The sequence below is a fragment of the Salvia splendens genome, chromosome 15, assembly GCF_004379255.2.
Source record: "Salvia splendens isolate huo1 chromosome 15, SspV2, whole genome shotgun sequence".
In the NCBI taxonomy this organism is placed as follows: domain Eukaryota; kingdom Viridiplantae; phylum Streptophyta; class Magnoliopsida; order Lamiales; family Lamiaceae; genus Salvia; species Salvia splendens.
In genome coordinates, this window is record NC_056046.1 from 7196769 (window position 1) to 7221074 (window position 24306).

A 24306-nucleotide genomic window follows, 5' to 3' on the forward strand; every position below is an offset into this window, starting at 1 on the left:
CAACCGTAAACGACGGCAACCCTTGAGCACTATATAACACTGTATAATTTAAAATCATGCGCATTTTAGTATAGGGTGTAAACTCATCCCACGTCGACAGACAATATAAATTGAAAATACCTCATATAAGTGTTTTCCAACTAATTTTTTAAAAATAATCCAAAAATAAATATGTGGGATTGCTCCCAAGCGAATAATATTAAATTAATATGAATTTTGGCTGCGTCGTCGACGATTCTAATAAGTAGTATCGGAGACCCCGATTTTGGACCGCGCAGCCCAATTTTCCAAGACTCAAACTATCGTATTTCTTGTCTAGTTTTTTGTACGAACTAGAAATAAACTTTTCTTAGATTTCCAAGGCCGCTCAAAAATATAGCATATTATACAATCGAATTATGAGCTTAATTATTTTATTGGAACGTCAAGTTCAGTTCACCTATTAACGAGATTACTAAATCGCAATAATGCAGTCAGATTCTAGAAAAATGAGTGGCTCAAATATTTTTCTATGAAAAAAAATTGAAACAAATTAGAGTGACACTAGCATGGACATTAGATTTTGAATAAGATTTAACTAAGCCAAAATTAACTACTTAATGTTACAAGATTCAATAAAATTAGTGTTATTTGCAACTTAAATAAATCAAGCGCAGAATTTTGTACCGCCAATAGGAGAAATTTTTGAATGCATGTGAGAATTTTTTTTAATAAAGTGAATATTCAATTAAATTGCTTACTAAGTTAGATTACGAATGCGCAATAATGCATTAAAATGATGTAGCAACAAAGAGTGGCGACTGGCGAAACTGCGCCTTACACGCCAGAATAAATGCGGTGTAAGAATCAGTTTAAATTATGGAGATGAGGCATGGCATATTTTAATAAACCATTCCTCAACTCAAAATCAATCTAATAATCCATAATTGAATTGCAACCATCCACGATGCTGTATGGGAACTATATACAATAAGTATTATATAGCCATCCATGTCGATATATACAAGCATATTTTTTTCAGTTGCATTATTGATTATTAAATTTAACTTAGTAATAATGTAGATGTAGAGGTTGGGACATCGGATCGGGTCGGGTCGGGTCGGATCAGATCGGATCGGATAACCTCTGCGATTTTACTTGCATATCCGACCTCAGATAACATAATAAAAGCTACCCGACCCTGACTAGTATAAGAAACTGAGTACGCCAAGTACTCGTGTTTGGGTACCCGAACTAAGTATTACGGTACTTGAAACATTTACGCAATAATATATGAAGGGCTTATTCAGTTTGAAAGATTATATCTTGTGATAGAATATGTATTTGATTTATGAGATTAAATTTCATAATTTAATTATAGATGGAAAATTATATGATAATTAGTTATAATAATGTAACGACCTCGAAGTGTCATATACATGGGCGGACACATGTATAATAAGAGTGGGGCTAAAGCCCTTAATAAATTCATTTTCTAACCTATTTTCTTTGGTAAATTTTATAAATTTATCCAAGTTTATCACAAATTATTATGTAAAAGCCCCGATAAATATTCTAATATACCCAAATATATACTTTAAAACAAAATTTAGAAATTTCAGCCCTTATCGTTATTTATTTCTACGTCCGCCCTTGGTCATATATCTTGCACTAATTATCCACCCATCAATAATAAAATGAACAAATCCGTGTTGAAGCCGTGTGGAAAAAAAGCATATTCAAAGAAAAATAAATCTTGCAGAGGTGTTAAACATACAATGACTTTGGCCAACAAATCCGTGTTGAAGCCGTGTAGGAAAAAAGCATATTCAAAGAAAAATAAATGTTGCACAGGTGTTAGACATACAATGTGACTTTGGCCATCTTTTTCTATCATTTCCAAATATAATCATTTGGGAGTGTAGTATGGAGATAATATTAAAATATTCATTTCTTTAAAACAAACAAGTGTTAAGGATGGGTTGGCCCGGGGGAGGCGAACTTCACCTTTTCAATTTGTTTTTCTATGCTTTGTTTTGAAACCTTTAAAATTAGTAGGCAATATAACTTATTCTCTTTAGAATAATTTCGTCTTTTCAGTTAACCTGTGAGAATGCGGGAGCGGTTTTGAAAATTCATGCAAGTTAAATTATTTAATTATAGCGCTAAGTTTATCACCTTAATCCCAAATTGAGACTTAATATGGACCCTTTGATCCAAAAATCAAAGGTTGAGATTGAATAAAAAAATATCAATAAATAGTAGACAAAATATCAACAAAAGAGTAATATTGTCATTATGTTATCATATGATAATTTTTGTGGGTGTTTTTTATATCAACATAGTGTATTACAAATATCAACAATATTACATGAGAATATTAACACAAGTACAAGAAAATATCAACAAAGTTTTATTGATAATTTATCTACATTATATTGAGATTTTGCATTCAATATATTGAGATTTTTTTTTGCATTTGTTGATAAAATCTGCTTATCATACGAAAATTGAAATATAATTTATCAAATTTCATCACGCGAACATCGTCGTAACATATGCAATTGAGATCTCGTTGGAATCCTTATAAAATTATCTTTAATTTGATATATTTTTTGCGAAAAAATAATTTAAATTGAGAGAGTTAAGTAAATTTAAAGTTTTAAGATGATTTTGATGAGAGAGAATTGACATTAATACCCTTTAAATTTATTTAATAATTTTTTTAATTTAAAATATTATGCATTATTTCAACCACTAGATCTCCTTATCTAATGACTTAGATTTAGTGATTGATAATTAGTTAGCAAATGATAACTCCCTTCCCTTACATAGTACTACTACTTACTTTTCAATATATGATCCTTTTGCGACTTAAACTCAACTTTGAAAATGATGTGCTCCTAAAGTTTTCTACTCAATTGAAGGGTGAAGCTATAGGTCATATATCACGATAAATGTGTAACATAAATATTTTTACCAAAAGAAAATCTCCACGTCTAGTAATGAGTATACGAAATAAGAATGTTTTTACACAACATCGATAATAAGTTGAAATTAAAAAATTAGTTCGAACCAGATTTCACGCATTGCGCAACTAGATAATAAGAATGGATCTAACCTACCATATATAGTAAAAATAATGAAATGATATAATGATGATCCTCCTAAAATAATAAAATGAGATATTCCCAGACATAGTAATATGAGTGACATAGTATTGTGGGCCGATACTAGGGGCATAATCAGCCGCTTATTCAGGTCACTAATGGGCCGAACCCCATCAATATTGAGTAGCCGAAAGGCAGCTCAATTAGCGATTTTGGGGCCTCTAGTACCTCGTACGGTCCGATTACCTGATTATTTTGTGAGCTGTTAGTTTGAATGACTGGGTTTAGGCAACCCTTGGCCTGCGTTTTCCAAACATAAAAAATCAGATGGGCCTTAACTTGCTTTTGTCCAACCAGAAACTATAATGTGCCCTCTTGATTAGTGAGATATGAAATTGTGCTATAAAATAAGTTTAATCTATAATAACAGCAAATTGTGCAATGAAATTGTGAAAAAACATAATTCCCACCTAACAAACTCAGCTCAATTCACTTGGCAAAGATGGAAAACGGACGATACAAAACACTGTAAAGTCGAAATGTGGATATCATCAGAAAACTCAAAATTCTAAAGAGCAAAACTGGAAATAACCAAAACACTAAGATAGATAAATCAACTAATCGTCAAAGAGTGACATTCCAATGTCGTCGTCACTTTCATCCTTCTCTTCCTCCTTGGCAGCTGCAGGTTCCTCAGCAGCCGCACCACCACCACCACCACCAGAGGCCGCAGCTGCAGCACCACCACCTCCCACGAAGGCACCACCACCTCCACCTCCAACAATCACCTGCATTATTCGTTCATTGCGAATCAATAATAAATAAAGCATTCTATCATTTATGATTGTAAATCTCTATATACATTCAAATTCAAATCAATAATAATTAAGGCAGTCATCTCTATATATATTTGAATTCAAATCAATAATAAATAAAGCATTCTATCATACATGATTGTAAATCTCTACACATTCAAATTCAAATTACCAAGAGGAAACATATACTGTCAATTTCTTCACTAAACACAGGTGAAATTAACATAAAAGAATAAGGGTAAAAAGCGGGTATCGGTACGATGACGAGCAAAAGCTAATCCAAAAACAATAATTTAATGAAGGAAAAGCGCGGCATTAATCGGAATTCGGAAATAAAGCACTCAACTCATTGATCTGATGGTACAATAATCAAACAATTGATTTCAAGTAAATCTAGAACTAACACCAAAGTATATAAAAAAAATCCTATATCTACGTTTCTCTTAAAGGAAGGGCATTAATAGTGTAATACCAACAAATAACATATGAAGAGGGGAAAACCTGAAAGACGGCGGATTTAGGAGTGACGTAGGAGAAGGAGGATTGGACGGCGCCGGAGGCGGCGGAGAGAGCGGCCTGAACGAGGTTACGCTGGAGAGAAAAGGCACAGTCGCCCGTAGCCTCAAGATCTCCATTGAGTTGCTTCGCCGACCAGTCGGAACCGGATTCTCTGCAAACGAACGTGAAAACACCCATATTGCCGATGATCTCAAGTTTGGTGTTGAATTTGTGCGAGAGTAGAGAGGAATGGGCGAAAGATCTGCGGCACGGAATTTTAAGGGTGGAAAATTTAGGGTTTTGGGTTAGGACGGGGGACTCGTAATGACTTATATACCCTTAAGGGTTATCGTTATTTTATGGGCTAATTGTTAAAAAAAAATTTAAGTTTGTCTAAATTATGGTAAATCCATTAACTTTTAAAAATAGATAACTACAATATTTTTTTCTTAATTTTCCATTAATTTAGATTTAAGAGAAAATTGTGTAGGATTTAGAAGCCAAAATTTATAATTTTTTTACAAATTTAAATATTTTTCACACAATTCATTTAACATTAATAAAAATAATACAGAATATAAGATTAGGCTAAAGTATTTTGACTTTCAAATCATATACACAATGTTAAAGTTAAGGTTGTGATTTTTTTAGCATAAGAACAACCACTCATTTTATTAAATGAGTGATCCAGAATTTGCCACATGGAAAAAAAATTTATATTAATTAATTATGAAAGAGCAGAATAATAATTTTATGGTACATTTTATTCAATAAATATTTTTTTAAAATTTTATTTTTATAGTCAACTACATATACAATTCATGTCAACTATACACATATAAATTGACATTTGGTATGCAGCCTATTGACGATAATATCTCCGAGTTGACATAATCTACTTGCAGTTGACATTTTGAAAATGTTGTGGATGAGTGGCTGAAAATGCATCTCAATTCTCAATTAAGCTAAAAAATCTCAACCTGACAGAACTCGTTAAAGTTATGATAAAATTGACTAACTCCTGGAGGTGCGGGATTCATGGGCGAATCTAGCCTATTAGGTGGTGGGGCAAATGCCCCTCCTCAGTTCTTGTTTGCCTTTATAAATTTATTATAAATTTTTAAATATATGTTAAAAATTGCACTTATTGCCCCTGCTCAAATATAAAAAATTTCCTATATATATCATTTTGCCCCTCTTATAATAAAATCATGGATACGTTCCTGGTGGGATTGATCAGATTTTGGCTAAACTTCATATATTTTTTTTAACAATTTACCATATTTTTATTTACATCTCATTTTTGTTGATAAATGAATGTAGGCCACAATAAACTCGAAAACGAAATCATTGGCATCAGACGGTAGCCGCACTACCATTACGTCAAAGCAAACGCACTACATCTTGTTACTTATCTATGGGGATATTAGTAATTAATATTAAGAAATTTTTTGAAATATTAATTTGTACACAAATATCAAAGTTGATTCTATAATATCATAAAGTAAAATTCCAATTGTTCATAGAATTAGATCGGTTCTACTAAGGATAGGTCATATTGATGACCAAGAAAACTCTGGAGAAGAAGCTAGCTTCAACACTACATAGGATTGTCAATTAAACCTCTGAGTTAATTTAAATTACATTGACGCTCTAACATAACATCTGTTTAAATTACATGACATTTAGTTGATGAGATGGAAGCTAACATAACATTTGTGTAATAAACTTCACATGATATAAAAATAAAATCACAATTTGGATGCGGTTATTCTGAGCTAATTATTCGACACCAATTTTTGAGTGATTTGTATTCTTCGATCTTCAATCAACCTTCTCTTGATGAACACCTTGGAAAATCGTTTTACAACAAAATTGTTCTTATGGAGTATTGCCTTTCCCCATCTTCAATTTTCTTGACCGTAAGACAACATGGAATTAATCATGTGAAAATTTTTGCAGCCATCGTACTACATTTAATCATAGTACTAACATTATCAAGAAACTAATCAAAATTTACATTTGTATCAGTGGTAGATCCAAGATTTTCCATTTGGGAGTACGATAAATAATTATATAGATTCGGAACTTCAAAAGATAACCAATTCTTTTTCTTTTCTTTTCTTCAAGTATTTGTTTTCTCGATGAAAATCCATTATTTTATTATTGCTATTAAAAACATCATAAAGATATGCATAAGATAGAATCGAAAAGTTAAAAACTAATTATATATTATGACAAGACTATATGGAATTAAAATGCATAAGAATATATTAATAAACTAAAATGACGAAGACATAAAAAATGCTTTGAAAGATTTGAAAAAATAGTAAAAATAAATATATACTCCTATGTAAATTGTGTAGAAGGATTAAAAATTAAAAATATAAAAATGCATATGATAAAAAATTGTACTACATTTCAGTTAGTGAGTGTCGGACAAAGGACAAGCTTGTGAAATGGGAGGTGACTATCACTGGACCATGTACATGAATTAGTATTGTGTATATTTAAATACATTATGATGAAATTTTTTTGGATACAATTGTACCCATTGTCGATACTGTGATATTACTATATAAAGCGAGAATACATTAATGTTTAAATCGTCGCGCTACCACTAGGTCGGCTTCGAGCCCATGACTATGCTTACATACCACGACCTGCATCGATTTCCAACGGTAGTATAAAGCGAGAATATATTAATGTTTAAATCGTCGTGCTACCACAAGGTCGGCTTCGAGCCCATGACTATGCTTACATACCACGACCTGCATCGATTTCCAACGGTAGTTCCAGCAAATTGCAGTAAAATTGAAATAAACCACTAGCCTAGCTAGGTTAAAATATGGTTGAACTGAACACTGAAAAATATAGACCAAAATATGGCTATCTATAAACCAAAACACTAATGAATGACATTGAATAATCTATCCAGGAAGAGTTGAGCAAACGGCTTATTAATAACTGGGCCTTCTGCAAAGTAAAATAATCCGCAGCCCAAATCCTGATCGGAAATACCAAAATCCGTTGGCCGGAAGAAGACGGATATGTTATCCCATCCCACCTCAATTTCATTCTTCTCGCCGCGGCGTTCCTTCCCCAGCGCGCTGCCTTCTCACAAGCTCCAAACCCCCGCGTTTTGCTGTCCTCAGAAGAAGAGCAAGACGGGGTCCTTGCTGTCACCGGCGGCGCTCCCTTTCGACCTCTCCCCTCCTCCCATCGACCTCGACCCGCTGGTAAGCCGCTCTCACTATAATCTATTTCTCACGCATTTAGTCTTTGCTGAGTATACATTATTCCCGACTCTGTTCAATCAAATAGCTGTGAGTTTGTTAGGTTATTCTTTGTTGAAGCGTGCTTTACCCTAATTATGAGATTTTGCTGATGGATTATTTTAGTTGGTTGGAACGTCTGGCTATTAATAGGTAATTTATTGAATGAGTTTCGGGTTCATGGAAATGATATCCATCTCAATGTTTCCATCACTTAGCAACTTACTTAGTGATGAACTCTGAGATACAAATGAGTTGCACCTGAAAATTGAATTACACTTGGCTCCTATCCTTTAAGTGTTATTTGTGTTTTCTCAAACGTAATTCTTAATTTGGAAAATGGAAGAATAGTAGTATTACTTTCTAGAAGATTATTTACTAGAGCTAAAGTTTCTATGAGATTATGTTGCTTAATGCTATTTCTATCTCCTTGCTCAAGGAACTCTTTGATTGTTACTCATTTGTCAGGAGACAGCGGCTTTTCCTGAAGAAGATGGAACCCCAGATGCATACGCCAGTGCAGATGAGGCATTGGATGCATTTGCTAATGGTGCAGTGGTATGTAGATAAATTCAATTTTTTTATATCATTGTTCATGTTAAAATAATAGCGTAAGCACTATCTATTCGAAATATCATGACTAGATGAATTGTTCTGGTTCAAATTCTCCCAAATTTGGCAGGAAGAATTACTTTATTTGACTTATGTGAGCAAGTAAAAGAATGATGATTAATTTGATATAGAATGGTATATGGATTCCACTATGCATAAGCCGCAAATACATGTCCTTTTGCTTACATTTTAAATTCGGCTAATAAATAAAACTATTATTTGGCTACTTAGACATGAAGAGAGTGGTATTAATAAAAGGCTAGAGAGCAGCTTAAAGTGACTATCTTGGAAATTTGAGAATTTCATCAAGAGGAGGCTCAAGGTGTTGAGCTTCATGATGATGAATAATCATCTGATGATGCATAGTTTAGGAATTTTGAGTTATTTAGCATGTCAAAGAGTTCCATAGTTTGTTTTATAGCTTTTCAGCAATTTTCTTCTAGTTATGCATTTAAACACCTCTAACTTTGTGTGTGCTACTCGTTGATGTATTTCTCTCTTAAGCTTGTTTTGGTTCCAATAATGGATTAAGCATAATTTTCTTCATATTTTACGTTAGGAGTCTTATTGCACCTATGATATTTTTACCTTATTTTTGCTCACTAAAGGGCAGGTGCCTACTCATTTTTCCTTGTACTATGTATGTGGGCTCACACGCACTTCACAATTTCCACGTTTAATAGCCATTAGTCTCTGCTTGTACCCTAGTGTTTAAGATAAAAAATAAAAGTATGGCCATTATATATGCACATTTTTGATGTTCACATGTACTGCCTCGAGGAGAACTAGTCTCATTTAAAACATCATAGCTACTTTCACCTATCACATTCCTTTGAACTTATTCAGTTTGATATCCCAGATGCCTGCTAAATGACAATTTTTTTTGCCATCTCCTCAAGCTTCCATATTGAGAATTGAACTGATTTGAGTTTAGTTTGTAATTTTTCTTTATGTGTAGCTGAACCTGCTGAATATTATGCCAAATGCATTTTCTCTGATAATCTTATTTTCTTGATTAACATATAATGGATGGCTAGGTTGTGGATCTTTCAGACTATGGCCGAGTAAGAGGTAACATACTTTTCAACTTTTTTTCCTTTTGATCACCAATCTTTGTGATGCTGTTCTTTTATATGGTGATAATCGGAAACTTAGTATGTAATCAGTTGTAGAATACATATAATAGGATCATACTTTAGACTTAGAGTGAATGCTCAACAATAACTAGTATGCATATAATTGTTATTCTTTTCATCCTTGACTGTTGACTTCTGGTAAAGTCAGTGGGGAAGATCGTATTCAGTTTCTTCATAATCAAACCACTGCAAACTTTGAATGTCTTGGTGAAGGCCAGGTAGTTCATCTGCATATCCCACATTCTTTTCTCTACTTCTTAATATTAGCTACTCTTTCGGTGTTGAATGTTGAGTGAATTTTGTAGGGATGTGACACAGTGTTTGTGACACCAACAGCTCGGACTATTGATATTTCACATGCATGGGTCATGGTAATTTAAATTTGTATTTGCAAATACTCCCAATTTTTATCATTCAAACTCTTCCAAGTTTGTATGATTGGTGTTTATCTGCATGTTTCATCTACAGAACAATGCTGTTATTCTGGTTGTCTCTCCAATGACTTGTGGAAGCATAACTGAAATGCTGAAGAAGTATGCTTTATAAATGTTTCCCTATGGTTTGCAATCACTGCAACTTCCTATTTGTTTATGATTTATTTCATTCTGTTTCTAGCCCATTTTGGCTTTACTTTACACCAGAACTAGCTTTGGTTCATCCTTCCTAGCTGACTGTGTACAGAAAAAACCACAAAATTTCTTTCCTTTGGGAAAACTTAGTTTAATATTGACTATCAAGATTATTGCAGCATATCTTGATTCATTATTCATATTTGCAAAGCATCTTCTTAAAAGCTCCATGTTAGAAACTTAGATCCAATCGTTATACTACTACCAGCTTTTGAAACAGCGTTACATCTTATTCAAAGCCATTTCTTTGGTTTAGAAAATTGTGTTTATCTGATTTTTATTGAATTTTATCGAATGGCGCTTTAGCTATATAGAATGTCCTTAATTGAAAATAGTCCATAAAAGTATGTAGTATGATAAATTGTGTTTCGAAACCTCATTCAAATAACAATTTTTTTTAAAGAATGGATTAATGATGTATTTCAGTAAAGTATATACTACAAACTCGTACCACTCGCAACATTACATCCTTTTAATATCATTATGAGAATACAAATAAAATCATTTCTGAACAATGATAATTTACAACATATAAAAACTGTTATAAGTTATAACATTTTATGGTTATATCCATGAACTTATAAAATCATGAGAACACCAATAAAATCATTTCCTAATAAATCTCACATCTTTCTGACACAGGTACATATTTTTCTCTGACAAGGTGGAAATTCAAGATATTACTGAAAAGACCAGCATGTGTGCATTATTGGGACCTAAAAGCAGCAAAGTATGTTTTGGTGGTATATTTAGGATGGTTGAGAATTTTCACTTCCTGATTATGTTCCGTTCTTCACATTTCTGTTCTGTCCAATTTGGGTTACTGGGACAGATAATGGACGAATTGAATCTAGGAAATCTAACTGGAAAAGCATATGGCTCTCATGAGCATTACAGTGTAAGTTTTCTTCTGATTTTTGAGGTACTGCCAAATTTATTTCATATCTGCCATATTGAAGCTAATGGAGGTGTAACGCTTCTGGCGACCATGTTAATAATAGTTTCTTTACACAGTTATGTGCCATGATTTGTTGTAGGCTTCTGAACCTTTGTAACTACCATGAACTCGGTGTATTCTCCTTGGTTAGTTTTTTGTTATTGTTGACTAAAACGACACTCCTATATTATTGTACTTTATGGTTAAACAGATCATGAAGCTTTTTCAATTGCATCTGTGATACCTATCTATATGGTCCATTGAGTTTCTTATATGACTTTTTGGCCACTAACACGTTTCTGCAAATTATGATCCATGTGACCATCAATAGTGGCAGGAAATACAGTAAAACAAGTTGGTTTCTTAGATGATAACTGCTACATTTGTAATCTGTAACTATATGATAATCTCGTGCTTCGTATGTTGTTTTTCATTTCACAAAAATGTTTGTGAACTTTGTTTTGTTATGTAGGTTGATGGGATGCCGGTTACTGTGGCAGTAGGTAGTACCGTTTCAGTGGAAGGCTTCACATTTATGATGTCTCCTGCTGCTGCAGGAGCCATCCGGAAAGCTCTTATAGGCCATGGGGCAGTTCCTATGAGTCCTGATGCTTGGGAGACATTGAGGGTGCTTCAAGGTTCTTGTCTTTTCTCAATTGCTTGTAACATTCTAATGCTTTTAAGACAAAATATTCCCTTTGTGGTACATTGACCTTTCACCCTCATCAAGTCATTGACATTTTTAGACATCTGCAGGAAGACCAGCTCCTGGGAAAGAACTCACTGAGGAATTTAATGTTTTAGAGGCTGGTCTTTGGAGGGCTGTTTCGTTCAACAAAGGTTTCACACAATCATTTCTATGTATGAAATACGGCATGGTTATATGAAGCTAAATTCTTTTGCAGGATGTTATAAAGGACAAGAAACCATCTCAAGACTTGTTACTTATGATGGAATCAAACAGAGATTTTGGGGAATTCGTTTATCATCTCAAGTGGCACCAGGCAGCATCATTACTGTAGACGGGAAAAAGGTAATACACAATATTCACTCAATATCACGGATGTCTTTCTGACTACCTAAATTAGCCTTTTCTGAGTTAAGGTTGAAAAAAAGGAGGTAATTGTGCCTAAATACACTAACTTTCACCCAATTCTTATTATGATTTTGCATATGAATAAAAAATTCTGCCTCTAAATATGCGAACTTTCAAGTATCTTGTTTTTTTATACCATTATCAGTTTTGGACGAAGTAATGTCACCGTGACTAGCTGAAGTGGCAATTTAATGACATCATGACAAGCTGAAGTGGCATAAACATCCAGCCACATTGTTTAGTATATCAATCGTTTAAGCCATACACACATTTAGGTGTCCACCCTCAGCATTAAATTAGAAGCAATTTGACAACATTGTGAAAATTTTGAACAATTGAGTTATTTGAAGGCACCCCCCCCCCAACACACACACACGCTCACAAAAGCAATTGAATTTTGCATGAACACTTCAGATTAGTGTTGTTGTTTGCAACCTATCAACCTTAATGAAGGTGTGATGAAAGCCCTGTCATGTTACAGGTGGGAAAACTGACAAGTTATACGGATGGTACGAAAGCGTCTGGGCCTTTTGGACTCGGATATATTAAGAGGAGGGCGGCTTCAGAGGGGGACTCTGTAACAGTTGGAGACACTGTTGTTGGGACTCTAGTTGAGGTTCCCTTCCTAAAGGATCAACCTCCACCATCCAAAGCCTAAGTTTAGTTACTACATGCTTGTATAATAAACTAGGGATATCCCAAAGTCCCATTTTATTTCATAATAATCTTTTACCACATCTTGGATTTGAATTCTGTTCAAGGTGTGGTTATATTTATCCAAATGAATGAACTAACAAAATGTCTATCCTATACCTCGCACTAGTTGTGGATTCTCCTATGCGTTGATAGCCCCTTCTAGTTAGAAGTGAAGAAACATCTTGTTTGACTTGTATATCAAGCCATTTTCATTTTTGGGAAACTCATATTTTCAACCTTTAATGAATTTGATATTATCTTCAACAACAAAAGAAAATCTTTCTTGGATGAAGGTACAGAGTATGTACATCATGATACAATATGCCTATCACTTGAAACAAAAATAGGCCGTTCACACGACTCAACTCCAATCAATGTAATGATCGGACATGTCTACTTAGATCCATCTCGTGATTGAAAACAACGTAGGTATTCACTTAATTAGTCGAATGATGAAGAACATCCTTCTAAAATGTTAACTATCTGCACCCGTTGATCGTTGCTGAGTTCAGCTGGAAACCCAACCAGGAACTTGAGTCTGAGGTTTCCTCTATTACCTTGTTTTGAAATAGGCATGCCTTGTCCAGGTACTTTCTTCTCATATCCTGGATATATGATATCATCTATGGACACCGTCATCTGGCCTCCTCCTAGCAGAGGGATTGGAGTGGTGCATCCCGATAGAGCTTGAACAAGAGGGACCTCCAACGCAAGCTCCAAATCATCACCATCTCTTCTGAATAACGGATGCTTTTTCTCAACAACGGAGAATACTAAGTCAGCAGGGAGAGTCCCTGGCTTTTCATCACCCTTCCCTTCAAACGTGATCTCCGTGCCCTTCTTCCATCCCGGCTGCACGTGGATTGTGAGTAACTCTTCCTCTTCAACAATCAACCTGTTCAAGTTTCATGTTAATTTTTTGAAGTTGAGTGAAGAGTAGAAATTATTTGCATGATACCCTGAATATATGGCATCTCTTGTGATCTTGATATTTTTGACACATCCAAGGCACAGTTCCTCAAGGGTGCATGCGATCTTTTTCTGAACGGGAGGAGGTTTTATACGAGCTGCAGATTGTGAAAAGAATATGGGAGTGCTGCATCTCCGGCTAGCTACTTTAGAAAAAGGGACAAGGTCTTCGGGCGTGGAGGGTGTCGTGGGCGCGTCTCCTACAGACAAAGGATATAATCCGAAAGGAGGAGCAGGAGGTATATTATTTCTCCTGCTGGATAATGTGGGGCTGGTTAGAGGGCTTGTGCGGCTTGTTGTACGTGAAAGAAGGGTTGGATGGGAAATTTGGAGTCCGTTGGCTTTGTCACAATCGTGTGACTTTTTCTTCTTGTGTTTGGGCTTACGTTCGCCATTGCTTGGATTTGCATTGCCTTCTCCTCCTCCACCTCTATTCTTGAGGATGTCTTCCTCTCTTTTCTTGAGGCTAAGGGCCTGAAAGAGAAGTTGTGTCAAGGATGATATGACAATAACAAATTATATATGATGGAGATAGATGCTTAGTGCTTCTTACCCTGTAGGCTTCATTGATGGAACAAAATTTGGCTTGAGCTTCTATTTTGTTGGAGGGATTTCTGTCAGGATGCCATTTCTTCACCAGAGATTTGTATGCTTTACAAATCTCTGAGAGGGATGCCGATTTCGGGATTCCGAGAACGTTATACCAGTTTGATGTTTGTGACTTTGAAGAATCTCCCATCTGCAGGGGGACTGGAAAAAGAGAGAAGATGATGGAAGGGAAGGGCAAGAGAGATCTCTCAAGGAAAAGGAAGAAAAGAAAAGATTGTTTTAATCAGATGGTTCAAATGCCAAAGAAATGAAATATAACATGAAGCGCTTTATTAGGAGGCATTCTGAGGCATCTTTGCTATGACAAACAAGAAAAAAAATACAGTAAGTAACTGAATTTATGCTTTCGTACCTGCCGTATTTAATTTTGGATATCAAACTAAATAAATTGAAGGTAGTACATGTGAATATCAAAATGTAATATTGATTTCAAGTGGTGTTTACATTTGTCATGTCCTATAGTATTTAATTTATAGGTAAATTAGATAACAATTCTCAAAAATAATATTTTTGAGCTTGTCCAAATATGTCCTTCAAGCATGTATTATATCTGCAAACATGTAAAGTTAATATGTAAGTACATAATATTACCGATTGTTACACAAATTACAACTAATTATATGAAAAGAGTGAACTATAATCGATCCGTGTGCATGGTAGAAATTTAGTGATTGTTACATAAGTTACAATACCAATTACAAACTACTCTGCTTTCTAATTATTTAAAATTAATAAGTAGTTATTGTTGAGAATTATTCTTAACAAATCTGAACATACGTAATGGTTTAATTTTATAGTACTTTAAGTAGTAGTATTAATTTTGTTTAAATCAATTTTACAGCTAAAATCCAAATTATAGTTTCAATAGAAGATTAATTTTACTGAAAATTTTGTATTGACACTAAGTCAATTTTACACTTCAGTCCAAATTAGGAGTAGATGAAGTCCACCAAAGGTCTTTGAGAATACATGTTGTGAAGGGTATGCTTGTGTATGCGATGACAATTCAAGTGTAAATGTCAAGCAAATAGTAATTTTACTTTATCTATTTACATTAAACTCAAAGTTAAAAGAATTTTTTCTATATTTTACTCATAAAATTTGAAAATGTGATTTGAATTTGTTTTAGTGTAAACCCAAAAATGGGTATATTTTACTCAAACTCCACGATGAAATTGATTTTGAAGTATTATTGAAGCTAATTGCTTATTCTATTTTAAATTTCAAAGTACCATTCTTAGAGAAAGTGTAAGATGGTTTATAGGTGTTCCAACTATGAACAAATTATTCACAAGAAAAATTGGGTCTTTCTAGGTTTACAATGTTATTTACTATTGATATTTTATGGCATTCCCTAACTCCCATTAAATTTAAGATTTTTTTAGAAGTTTAATTTAAATTTTAAGACGAATCTTACCGACAAGACCTCATGTTATAAGTTACTCCCTCCGTCCCGCAATAGGAGTCACTCTTATTATGGGCACGAGTTTTAAGAAATGTAAAAAATAGTGGGTTGGAAAAGTTAGTGGAATATGAGATCCACTTTTTTATATTGGTTTTATAATAAAATGTGACTGAAGTAAGTTAGTGGAATGTGGAACCTACTTACCATTTATGGTAAAAATGAAGTGTGACTCATATTGTGGAACGTACCAAAATGACAAAGTGTGACTCTTATTGTGGGACGAAGGGAGTATAAGACTATCTCCAATTTTGCACAAAATCTCATTTTTTGTGTAAAAATTTTGTCAATCATATTGCAAACTTAAATTATTCATTTTCTTTATTGAATAATACCAAATATAGGTCTACTCTAAAAAAAATTGTGAGACATATACTAACAATAATGTAAAGTTTGAGTGTGGTGTAAATAGTTGGAATAAAATCACGTTTTAATATAATTTACTTAAAAATGAATTTAGATTGATGTAAATGGTTCGAGATGACCGAACAAAATACAAAACACCATTTGATACAAATTTTGTTCTAAGTTCATATGTAAACACGGCTTGAAAACTGATCATGTTATTGACTATATCAGTCCTCCATTTGACAGGAAAAAAAATGAATATGAAGACATGACAAGGACTTTGGAACCTAACTTCCCATGCATTACTAGGAAAGTTGCACCACCTAAAACTAAAAGAAGATCATTGCAGTAGTACTATTACCTAAATACTCTCCTCCTATGGTTTTTCTTCTTCTAGTAGATTGTGATGAATTGAAATATTGCTAAAAAAAATGTTCATGTGACATATCATTTTCGTAAAAATAGTACTCCCTTCGTTCCACAGTAATAGAGACATTTCATTTTGCGCACTCATTTTATAAAAATAATTATAAATAGTTAAAGTGGAGAGAAAATAATGTAGAGAAGAGTCTTATCTACAATATTTTCTCTCTTACTTTACTTTTTCTCCACTTTAACTATTTATAATTATTTTTACAAAATGAGTGCGCAAAATGAAATGCCGTGAAACGGAAGGAGTACTTAATTATTTAAAGAATAATTAATTATGTTAAAACTAGTTAATTAGAATGATAATTAACTAGCCAATATGGTCAAACTGCAATTGATCAATAGTTTTTGACGAACTGTTAATTATAAACCAAAAGATACTGTTCGAAATAAAAACCAACAGTCCAACACAGCATGTGAAAAAAGTAGAAGAGTCATTTTAAACTTTAATCATAAAAGAATAAATAAAAGGGCGAATCTACGACATATTTGACATATTCATATTACAAAGTACTTAATTTTCAAACATGCTCAAATATTATGATTAGGTCAATTAAGTAGTAAATGGAGTAGAACTACATAAATAATAATAATAATAATAATAATAATAATAATAATAATAATAATAATAATAATAATAATAATAATAATAATAATAATGTTATCAAATATCCCAATCAATCACTTTCCCATTTTTCTTAATTTGATGAAAGTTCAAACTTACTTACTGAGATGTTTCCTTATTGTTTCACTCCGGAGAGAAATTTCAACAATAAAGAAGAAATCATCGTCTTTGAGGATGAAGCCAGCGTTGATTTTGAGGTGAAAACATGATCAATCTCTGCTCAGTCGTGTGCCTCTGTATCTTCTTCTTCACCCGATCATCGGCATGCCCCCTCGATCTAGAATATGTGGTCAAAATCGCCTGGGACACCTCCTCTTGCCGGCCGTCAACGGCGGCGGGTATTCCTTCCCCCAATTGCTGCCAAACACTCACCAGCCTCTACGGCGTCGCCTTCGCGCACCGCTTAAAAAACACGTCCCTATTCCGCCTCCCCGACCTCGAAACGTCGTCGTCCTGCCTCTCCAATTTCCAATCGAAACTCGACCGCCTCGGCCTCCCGCGCCAAATCGCCTCCGCCTGCTTCGCGCCGCACCGCTTCGTCAACACCACCAACGTCTGCGCGGGCCTCCAGACCAGGCGCGACTGGGTGGCGCTGCTGGGGGAGTCCACGCCCCTCGACCTCGCGTGCCGCAGCGACCTGTCTGACCTCGGCGCCTGCGACGCCTGCGTCGGCGCGGGGTTTAGGGCGCAGTCGCGATTGCTGGCGATTGATGGGAATATCTCACACTCCACTGGCTGCTTTCATTATACGATTCTGTATGCGGCTGGAGTGGTCAATGAGCTCGGGCCTCACAGCACCGGAGCGCTCTCTTGTATCTTCGGCTTGCCTTTGCTCTCCCGCGGAGGCGGAGGAGGGGATCGGAGCCTCATCCTTGCCGCCGCCGGCGCTGGTTTCGCCGCCGTGGTGGTGACTTGCCTCGTCGCTTTCCTACTCAAAGGAGGTGTGTGGATACAATTTTGCTTATACTTTTATTAGGGTAAAATGCCAAAAATCATGAATTTTTTTTAATCAAATTCTGATTAATCTATCAACTGAAAAATAAACATGAAACTGTTTTAGTTTGCAATTATCTCGAGGCGAAAAGTTTTTGGGAAATTGCATTTGACATATGTGTCATCATCGATGAGATACAATAAAGAAACCGACGTCATTGGGATGGAAAAAATCAATAGGCGATCAGCTGTTGCCATAAATTGAATTCGAAAGTATAGAACAACTATGATTTTTCTGGTAATTTATCGTTTTTATCAGTACTTGGTGAAGTTGTACCTAACATATGCATCATCGTTGGTGAGTCATACAAGGTCGTCTTTATTTAAGAAGACGACATTAATTGGGTGGTAAAACATCAACAATATACAATCACCGTAATTGAAATTAGAATTTGAAAGTTGCAGTATAGAGTTTGACCAAATTTTATGATTTTTTTTGAATAAAATTTAGTTAGCCTAACTAAGACTTGATTTTCTTGTAGTGGTCGGAGAGAAGCAGGTGGCGGCCTCAGAGTCGGAAGGGTTTGCGAGCTCAGATTCCGACTCCTCGGACGATAGGCCGCTGCTCAACTGGAGGCCCAAGACAGACACATTGTGGTATAAAATCAATGATATTGAGAAAGCAACTGATAGCTTGTCGCCTAAAAACTTGATTGGGAGAGGCCAGTTTGGAGAGGTGTATAAAGGCAAACTAGGAGATGGCAGCTTGATCGCCGTAAAGAAAGTAATCGATACAGAGTTGGAGTTTGTGAGCGAAGTCGAGATCATCACCAGTTTGCGCCACCGAAACCTGGTCCCTCTCCGCGGCTGCTGCGTCGACGACACCACCCATCAAAAATACCTCATCTACGACTACATGCCGAACGGCAACTTAAGCGAGCATCTCTTCCCGAAACAGAGAGGATTAGACAGAACAATGCCGTGGCCGCAGAGGAAGAGCGTGATCTTGGACGTCGCCAACGCGTTACTCTACCTCCACCGCGGCGTCAACCCTCCGGTCTACCACCGGGACATCAAGCCGACGAACATACTCTTAGACGCGCAGATGAGGGCGAGGGTGGCGGATTTCGGGCTGGCCAAACGAGGGGAGGGGCGGCTGACGACGAGGATAGCGGGGACGCACGGCTACTTGGCGCCGGAGTACGCTTTGTACGGGCAGCTGACGGAGAAGAGCGACGTGTATAGTTTCGGGATAGTGGTGCTGGAGGTGATGTGCGGGAGGAAGGCGCTGGATCTGTCGTCGTCGACGGTGTTGATAACGGATTGGGCGTGGCCGCAGGTGAAGGGGGGGAGGGTGGAGCAGGTGTTGGATCCTTGCTTGTTGGGAAGAGGGTTTCCGAAGGAGATTATGGAGAGATTTGTGGTGGTGGGGATTCTTTGTGCTCATTTGATGGTGGCGCTGAGGCCTACCATTTTGGAAGCGGTGAAGATGTTGGAAGGGGATATTGAGCTGCCTATTCTTCCGGATAGGCCATCCTTTGCTCCTTTTCCAAATTGAAGAATCATGGGTTTTTTTTTCTTGTGCTTTTCTTTTCCTTATTTTTTGCAATGATGTTTTTCTTTCTGCAATTATACTATTGATATTGATGTAAAAAAGTTTCATCATTGTCTAATGTGTATACAAAATGTTCACATTGTCATATATTTTGTTATCAAATACTCTTTCCGTTCTATGTTCTATACTACTTGCAGTTTTCATCTTTATAGTGTAAGTTTAAGTATAAATAATTAGTGTAATAAAATTAGCATTTCAAGTATATTTAAAAAACACTTAATAAATGAACACTTAACTAGCTCTAATATCTTAATTAAATACCATAATTAGTACAAACAATCTAAAAAGGTCTAAAAATGAAAAGTGCAACTAGCACGAGCCGGAGAGAATAGTATACTATTTGACTGCGCCAATCTTCGTCTACCTAGTATCCAAGCTATCAGCTTAAATTACCTCAAATGGGGTAATTACTCCTCTCATACAAAATAGTTTCACCATTTATTGTATAGTAGTATAAAAAGTTTGAAGTTGACATAAGTGAGAGTACAAAATATTTCACTTGGTCTCATTAGGATACATTTTGTTACCTGAGTGTGTGCCGATGTCAATTTTTTTCATATGTGGCATCCTAGTAAAATCTCAATTTGGGGAAGATGAACATGGAATTATATCTTTTAGAATTAACACGGATTTTAATGCATAATAGGTAAAGTCTTAAGAGAGGATGAGAAAAAGTTGTTAAAATTGTGTAGTAAGACTCATCACTGATAAAGAGGAGAAAAAGGTTGTCATAAATTTATATGGACTATTTCTATGGGACGGACGAAAAAGAAAATATGACCTATTTTTAGGAACGGGAAAATAGAAAATTTCTATATTTAGGGAACCGTGGAAAAAAAGGAAAGAGTTTTTTTTAGATGATAAGAGGAGAATATTAACTATACTCCGACTAATTTTTAAAAAAAAATTGTGCGACCTTAAACAATGGTAAAACTTCATGGATATTCGTGCCGTGAAGTATTTTTAGGGGTGTTCGGTTTGCAAGATTGTATCTTATGATTAAATTAGTAGTGTGTTTGGTTCATAAGATTTAGTCCTCCAACTCAATCCTATATGGATAATCATGAGATAATTAGTCATAGCTAACCCCCTATGACTAAAATAATCTCATAACTCAATCTTAGATTGTATCTTGTATTATTTTATCTTGAAAACCGAACGCCACCTTAGTATAGTCGTATAGAGTCTCTTGTTTAATCGGGCGGAGTGTTGCATTTTAGTCGATTTACTTCTAAGAAGTAAACTCCACAAGTAACATTACTTTGATGTATCATTTCTTTTCTTTATTTGTGCGATTTGGGCCTAATGATTGAAGCCCAATCACTTAAGCCCAATAGCTTCACCGCATCTCGTCTTTTTCGTGTTCTCTCTAGTCTTCTTCTCCGACCATTTCTACGCCTGGAATCTGAGAAAGTCGTAATTTAAAAATTAAATTTAAATTCCAAAGAGAGAAAATATAAAAATATCCATGCGCAACTTTGTCAAAACATAACATTTGCAGAGAAATGGTAAATATTATGAGGAATGACTATTTCCATAGAGAGAGTAATGTCGGTGCATAGTTTCTAAAAATTAAATGGGAGAATCTGAATTAAATGTTTCCTTCTATTTTAGTTTTATTTTGTCAATAGGTAGTTGAATTAGTATATATAGAGTATCTCAAAATACTAGTAGTATATACAGGGTATCTCTGTACTTTACTCTCCTAAATTTTGATTATGCAGAAATAGAATATATTCGACCGATATATTCCAAAATGCATAAACCACGAATTTGTGTACTTATATTATACTTCGTCCCATAAAAATAAGAACTTTGGGGATAGCACGTGTTATAATACGAATTGATAAAGTAAAAGATATAGATAGGTAAAAAAGTGACTAGTGAGTTGTTAATGGAGAATAAGGTTCATCTCATAAAAGAGAAAAACTTGCCTAAAATGAAAGTGGACTACTAATTTTATGATATAAATCAAAATGAAAATAGAAGACTATTATTATGAAACGGGAGAGTACTTAGATAAGACTTAAATATGGAGACTCGTTGTATAAATAAAATAAGTTTGATATGAACTATATAGTAGGTTACGGTTATTAGTGGCAGCCATTTATAGCAAAATGGTACTCCCTTCGTCCCGCACTACTTGCACTTATTTCCTTTCTGGGCGTCCCAAGTTATTTGCACTCTTTCCATTTTTAGTAACAATTTATACCTACAGCCGTAATTGTTGACTTTGTCTATCACTCATTCCTTAATCTCCGTGCCCAAAAGGAAAGGTGCGAGTAGTGCGGGACGGAGGGAGTACTACTCTATTCCTTGTTAATTGAATTGTTTTTCATTTAGAAATGTTCCAAGATAATTGAGTCATTTTCACTTTTAACAAAATATAATTAATATAGTTTGTAATTCATATTTTATCCTTTCTCCATTTAGTATTTAACATTTACGTAACAAAAAGAAACGAGCCAATTAACTTATAAAAATATTAATAGTACTTTACTCCTAAATAAGTAATAATGATAATAGTAATAGTAGTAATAAATATAGAAAATAGTACTCCCTCCGTCCCACTAAAGATGACCCACTTTCCTTTTTGGTTTGTCTCATCCAAGATGACTCATTACTATAAATGGAAACACCTTTCTCTCTACTTTATTCCCTCTCTCTTACTTTACTCTCTCCACTTAACACACAAAATAACATTGCATAAAACTCCGTGCCGCCCAAGGAAGGGGTCATCTTCCTTGGGACGGAGGGAGTAGTACTAATAGGGTATTCTTAGGACAATAGACCAATAGTTGTACTTCAAAATATAGGGTATTGCCGTATTGTACTAGCTTTAGTCATGTGTTGTACTACTAACCTATATACACAAACAAATTTAAAAACCGAACAAAGGAAATGACTCGATATACACTCTTAATTCATGAGTTAAAACGCAAGTTGTCTACATCATAATTAAACTTGTAATTATACTTGTTATCCTCTTTCCAATTGACTTTTGTATTTAATTTCATAATTTCGGAAAAAACATACACAAGTCATGAGCTGATGAAAGCGAAATGTGATTTCTTTGTTTCAGCATCTCTCATCTTCTCTATACTGCGAGCTCCTTTCAGCATTCATTTCCTGTAAGCTTTTATTGTGCTGGTTTCATTATCATCACTAGCTAGATTTTTTTTTTCACTTCTCCACCTTTTCTTAGACTATTTGTATATCTTGTTTACCCTTTTTAAACCCTACCCTTTTGAACAATTTCTTATAACGAAAGGAAACCTAAAGATCTCCCAATCCATGAAAATTCCTCAAAAGAATTGAAGATGATGAATCAAGTTTTGAGAAACGTAGCTACTTTATTCAAAAACTAGCTAGGGTTAAAAATAAGGGTTTTTAATTTAAGTATTTTTCAAGAACTTGGGGCGAAAATGATAATCGATGTGTCCAGATCTAGCACAAGCTGAAGGGTAGTACAGGTACTATATATATATGATGCGGTACTACATTGTATGAATGAAAATAATTGAAGACAACATAAACAATTATTGTAATCTCTTTGTTCTTCATTTTTAATTTGTTTCTTATTCATTTTGTGTCAGAAACCCTAGATTGATTTATTATTGGGGCAATAACTCCTGATAAATTAATCGATCGAGACATTATGGATGAGTGGAGCCATCTTGATTCCTTATGGTCAGTTGATGAAGAGATACTAGAATATGGGGTGGGCCCAGCTCAGATGGATAATAGAGCTGGTGAGGCCTCAGCCTCAGCAACACAACAGCAAGCAGTAGCCAGGAACAAATTGTGTTGAGAAAAGAGATTATTAAGTCCCAAGAAGATGCATGAGTTCCAAGAGTATTGGAAAATAAGAATAGCATTTATTATGATGTATGGTTCCTAGATACATTTATGTCTAAACTCCTATTTATACCCATGTATAATGTATCAAAACTCATCCAATGAATTCAGTTATTCAATCCAATATGGTATCAAGAGCAGAAGAAAAAATCGATCCGTGAGCCAATTCAAAAGTAGTTCTTTGGAACTCAGATTTTTCCTCATCACTGTTCCATACCCTTCCAAACCAATCAGCCAAGATCAGGCAACAAACCATCCCTATCCAATCTCAGAAAAAACCATACAGTAGCCCCTGTTGCAATAAAAACCAAGATCAAGTAAGTACCACATCCTCAATGGCCAACAAGACAATTGAAACAGTTTCAATCGGAATCAAACTAGATGGGAAAAACTTCCCAATCTGGTCGAAGTTGATGCGCGTCGCAATCGGAAGTCGACAGAAGCTCGACCACATCGAAGGAGAGAAGGCTCCTCCCCAAACCAATGATCCAAAATTCCAGGAATGGCAAGCATCCGACTTCACAGTTTTTTCGTGGCTCATCAACAACATGGAACAACGACTCGTGCTGCAGTTTGCTCAACATCAAACTGCTAAGGCAATGTGGCGGAGCCTTACAACTACTTTTGGAACCAGAGTTGATCCAGTCCAAGTATACGATTTGGAGGACAGAACCA

The 24306-nt window shown here is 35.2% G+C and overlaps 4 protein-coding genes across 4 annotated transcripts; 2 read left to right on the forward strand and 2 right to left on the reverse strand.

Annotated features, from left to right (window-relative positions):
- Nucleotides 1–3552: 3552 nt before the first annotated feature.
- LOC121769537 (60S acidic ribosomal protein P3-like) lies at nt 3553–4697 on the reverse strand. Its single transcript, XM_042166376.1, has 2 exons — nt 4406–4697; nt 3553–3877 (listed from the first exon to the last, which is right to left on the reverse strand). Exons 1-2 carry the CDS (start codon nt 4598–4600, stop codon nt 3707–3709), a joined length of 366 nt encoding a protein of 121 aa, XP_042022310.1. The 5' UTR covers nt 4601–4697; the 3' UTR covers nt 3553–3706.
- Nucleotides 4698–7321: 2624 nt separating this feature from the next.
- Nucleotides 7322–13026, forward strand: LOC121768736 (putative transferase At1g60990, chloroplastic). The gene is made up of 12 exons (XM_042165274.1): nt 7322–7641; nt 8146–8235; nt 9327–9360; nt 9570–9643; nt 9731–9796; nt 9894–9958; nt 10697–10784; nt 10887–10952; nt 11464–11629; nt 11748–11831; nt 11897–12024; nt 12569–13026. Exons 1-12 carry the CDS (start codon nt 7453–7455, stop codon nt 12743–12745), a joined length of 1227 nt encoding a protein of 408 aa, XP_042021208.1. The 5' UTR covers nt 7322–7452; the 3' UTR covers nt 12746–13026.
- Nucleotides 13027–13088: 62 nt separating this feature from the next.
- Nucleotides 13089–14756, reverse strand: LOC121768737 (dnaJ protein homolog 1-like). The gene is made up of 3 exons (XM_042165275.1): nt 14306–14756; nt 13742–14226; nt 13089–13678 (listed from the first exon to the last, which is right to left on the reverse strand). The coding sequence occupies exons 1-3, from the start codon at nt 14489–14491 to the stop codon at nt 13225–13227; spliced, it is 1125 nt and encodes a 374-aa protein (XP_042021209.1). The 5' UTR covers nt 14492–14756; the 3' UTR covers nt 13089–13224.
- A 2547-nt stretch (nt 14757–17303) lies between these two features.
- On the forward strand, nt 17304–19903 carry LOC121768690 (probable receptor-like protein kinase At1g11050). Its single transcript, XM_042165233.1, has 2 exons — nt 17304–18166; nt 18701–19903. Exons 1-2 carry the CDS (start codon nt 17431–17433, stop codon nt 19714–19716), a joined length of 1752 nt encoding a protein of 583 aa, XP_042021167.1. The 5' UTR covers nt 17304–17430; the 3' UTR covers nt 19717–19903.
- Nucleotides 19904–24306: the final 4403 nt, after the last annotated feature.